The sequence below is a fragment of the Gracilinanus agilis genome, chromosome 3 (genome assembly GCF_016433145.1).
Source record: "Gracilinanus agilis isolate LMUSP501 chromosome 3, AgileGrace, whole genome shotgun sequence".
Taxonomy (NCBI): Eukaryota; Metazoa; Chordata; class Mammalia; order Didelphimorphia; family Didelphidae; genus Gracilinanus; species Gracilinanus agilis.
Window position 1 is genome coordinate 540,931,964 of NC_058132.1, and position 4,201 is coordinate 540,936,164.

Genomic DNA, 4,201 nt, shown 5'->3' on the forward strand with positions numbered 1-4,201 from the left:
AAGTTTCATATATCCCTCACTAGTTAGTCCAAATTTCCTTAATAGGACAGTTTTAATTTGTTGGGGAAAAAAAGGAACATTTATGTTGTTTTTTTTTTATTCGGACCCAATTATATGAATGGATTGTCTTTTAAGATTTAATCATCCCTACTGGAAATTGTAATATTAGAATGCCCTCCTGATACCACTTCAGCTTTGGAAATAAAACTCCAAACAAATCATAGACTAAAATAGTGAAGGAAAGAGAAATGGGAGATGTGCATATAAAAATAGGTGCTACAATAAAATATTTTTATATTTCATCAATAAGTTATTTTGACTAACCAGTTATGGATCATATAGCTCTGCACTCTTTAATGATTTTTCCACATCTATACTGATCCTTTTTCAAGATCATAATATTTTTTTTAATTCAAATGTCCAGAAAGCATACAAACACATCCTTTAAAAAAAAAAAAAAGAAAAGGAAACTTTGTATTAAAGTCGGGGTGTGCTAATCTCTCTCCATAAAAGCCATTTACACCCACCCATGGCTTAACGGGGGAGGAGAATGAGGGATCAGAGGAGTAAAGGGGAAATCTGTGGCCTTCAATCTTTGAAAAACAGAAGTATTACCCACCACCACAAAACTTCATTGACTTTTAAAAGTCTCCTGCAAAAATGGCCCTCCATATGCTCCTCTTTCCCCCAACTGACACGAGAAGAGCAAGAATTGTGCCCAGCTTACACAAATGTTTCCTACTTGTAAAAATAAAATGAAATTGCACACCCTTTCAGTATCACTCTCCGAAGCTGAAAATCCTGTGCCAAGGCACTTCACCCTAAACGTTGAAACGATACAATTAATCAAACCGGTTCATTCATGGTGTTTGCTTGTTCGTGTGTTTGTTTTAAATACAAATGCTCTATGGGGAGTTTGTTCGCCTTTAGAACTGGCTAAATGTGGTCTGTTTTTCCAGCACTTCGAGGTAGTCCGGCTCAACGTTTAGTTTTGCTTTTAATTCCAGATACTCATTCCTGTTGGGTTCTACATAGACAGTACTGGGGGGACTATAGAGCACCGTTTCCCGGAGCCTGCTGTCCCCTGCCCCCGGGTGCAAGTACTGATGGGGGCGCCTAAGGTCATAGTTGGGGGAAAAAGTATAGGCAGCAGGGCTGCAGGGGAATTTAGGATATTCTGGGAGGCTACTGCCAGCCGTGGTGGCCGTGCAGTGTTTATCGGGTTCTAAAATGCCTCTGTAAAAGCGATCAGCGTCTTGCATTGGTGACAGCAGCTCCTCCCTAGGCTCAATGGTGCTGACACTGTAGGCGGGGCTCCGCAGGTGGTGACTTTCCCGCCTCTCCTCTTCTCCCTGCTGCAGTTGCAGCTGCTGCTGTGGTTGCTGCTGCTGCTGCTGAGGCTGCTGAGGCTGCTGCTGTGGCTGCTGCTGCTGCTGAGGCTGCAGATGGTGATTGCTGCTATAGGTGACCTTGAGCTCATGCAGATCTTTGTAATCCTCCACCGAATTGCCCTCCCGGGAACGGTAGATGGGGTTTTTGCACATGTGGCCCAGTGGATGGGGGATATATTCATACACGTGGCCCGCGGGGGTTTTCACTTTAGGGAGGGTTGGGCCCCTGTGGTGAGTATGCGAATGGTGGTGGCTGCTGCCCCCGCTGCTACTGTACACGCTGTACTGCATGTTGAAGGAACTCACGTCGGAGTTGTTGGTGCTAGTGTGATCGCTCTGATTCTTCTTTCTCCTTTTCATGACAAGAACAAAGAGCCCAGCAGCCACAAAGACTGACATGATGAAGACAAGCAGCAAGCTGAGGATCAGCACGGACAAGGGGACTGAAGAGGCGCTGTTCCCAGAACCACCCCCCGCAGTGGCACCCGTGCTGTTGAATCTGACCATGGAGGGCAAGGACGTGGTTCGTGGTGGGATCTGTATGGAGGAAGGAGTAGGTGTAGAAACCACCACATCGGAATAATCTGGGCACAAAAGCTCTGACTTGATAGACCTCATGTCGGTCTCCTCGAACTTTTTGGGGGCTTTGCAAATGACCTCATCCACCAGTACCCCCACTTTGAGCTGCTCCACCCACAACTTCATGCCCACCACGTCACAAGTGCAATCCCAAGGGTTGTCGTTTAAATCAATCTGAATGAGAGATTTCAGCTGATCCAAAACCCCACTCACAGGCAGGGAAGAAAAATAATTGCTCCTCAGGTTCAGCCTGAGCAGCGTGAGACCAGAAAAAATGCCCCCGGGCAGGGCCTGCAAGAGGTTGTTGTTTAAAAACAAAAGCTGCAGGTTAGGGACTGTGTCAAAGGTCCCAACCTGGATCTCCCGGATAATATTGTATTGGAGAAAGAGATACTGCAAGCTCTGCAGACCATAGAAAAGCTCTGGGCTCAGACGTTCAATCTGGTTCCCATTAAGATAGAGTCGTCGCAAATTGGTTAGATCCCCAAAAGCACGGTCCTGGATAACGGAGATGCGATTATTTCCAAGGTGCAGCAAGTCTAGTCCTGTCGCTTCCAGGAAATCCGTCCTACGCACGACCGTGATGTAGTTCTCTGTTAAGTACATCTTCTTGGGGTTATAGGGCTTGGGCTGAAGCTCCGAGATGCTTTCGATCTTCCTTTCCTGGCAGTTGACATTGAGGCCCAGATCAGAAATCTGCAGATTGCAAGAGCACGCAGTAGGACACTCCAAAGGCACCGGCGATTTAGTCTGGTAGGCGATGCTGGGGCCATAGTTGCTGTAGGCTAAGTCCTTAGTGGGCTGGCGAGAAGTGGGTCGCACCCTGGGTTTGTTGGGTTGGCGGGTACCTTTAGGGGGCTTCAGAGGAGGCTTGTAAACAGCAGAGGAAGAAGTGGCCACGGAATTGACCGAAGCTGGGGTCGTATGTAAATACCCCGTAGTGCTCAAGGGTGTCTGGGGCCTCATTTCATAATCTGAGATGAGTTTTCTTGGGCAAAGCTCTTGCTTGGACACTTCATCCAAGTCCCGCCCATGTAACCGGAAAGGCGTCTCACAAACCACATCCCCTACCAAAGCAGAGTAGGAAATGCTGTCCAACCAATCTTTGAGTGAGATCAACTCACAAGAGCAATTCCAGGGATTTTCTTCTAGCTGTAATTCCACTACTTTATCCATGTGCTGCAACAGCCCTATGTAGGGCAAAAGTTTCAGCCGGTTGCCCCTAAGGTCCAGATGCGTTAAGGGCACAAAACGGAAAAGGTTGTTGGGTAAACTAGACAAGAGGTTGTCATTGAGGATCAGCACCTGCAGCAAGTGCAATTTGCCAAAAGCATTAGGTTCAATGGCGCTGATGTAATTGTAATCAACTTGTAGATACTCCAGACTCTCCAATCCAAGGAAAGTGTCATCCCTTAGTAATTCCAGTTTATTATTATTCAGATGCAATCGCCTCAAGCCTCGAAGCCCATGAAATGCCCCTGTCTCAATGTCCTGGATGACATTGCTCCCTAAATGTAAAATTGAAGCCCCAGTGTAATTGACAAATTCATTAGGATAGAGACGGTTCAAAAGGTTGCCAGACAACAAGAGGTGGTAGACTGGAAAGCGTGGCGGGCTGATTTCTGCAAGGCTGATGATCCCCCTGTTTTCACAGCTCACTGTTAAGATTCCGTCCTTCTCCTCACAAGGACATGCATTGTCACAAATTTCCCCATAATAATCGATGGTTTCTGCACACGAAAAGACGAGAGATGTTACAGCAAATGCTATAGTCTGCAGCATCCAGATATGCATTTTTCTGTTGAGGTCCTGTTCCAAAGTTAATGTGGAGCAGCAAGGGTACATTTTACCTCCTGTAAGGAAAACAAAAGAAAACAACAGAATATGACCAAAAATTTTCAAACGGGAGTGTTAGTAAGTCTTTTTTTTTTTTTCCTTCTCCTTTAAGTGTATTTTTCTTTGCATTCTGGAAAAAAGAAGATGGTTCGTATGGGGTTGGATTTTTTTTTTTTTGGTCTTTATTTACTGTAGTTAAAAAGTAGGAAGATGTAGAAGCTCATCTAAATTCCCAGACTTCGTAAAAATGACTGTCAATGAATAATGTGTTCATTTGCAACTTCCAGGGACTTAAAGATGCATTCTTTTCAAAGATAAGATCATATTAGACATTGTCCCATTTCAGGTCTTTATCCTTCTTCCCTCCCCCAAGTACAACCCATAAATATACGTAA

The 4,201-nt window shown here is 45.3% G+C and overlaps 1 protein-coding gene across 1 annotated transcript; it reads right to left on the reverse strand.

Annotated features, from left to right (window-relative positions):
* Positions 1–926: 926 nt before the first annotated feature.
* Positions 927–3,818, reverse strand: SLITRK5 (SLIT and NTRK like family member 5). The gene has a single exon (XM_044667236.1). The coding sequence runs from the start codon at positions 3,813–3,815 to the stop codon at positions 927–929; it is 2,889 nt and encodes a 962-aa protein (XP_044523171.1). The 5' UTR covers positions 3,816–3,818.
* Positions 3,819–4,201: the final 383 nt, after the last annotated feature.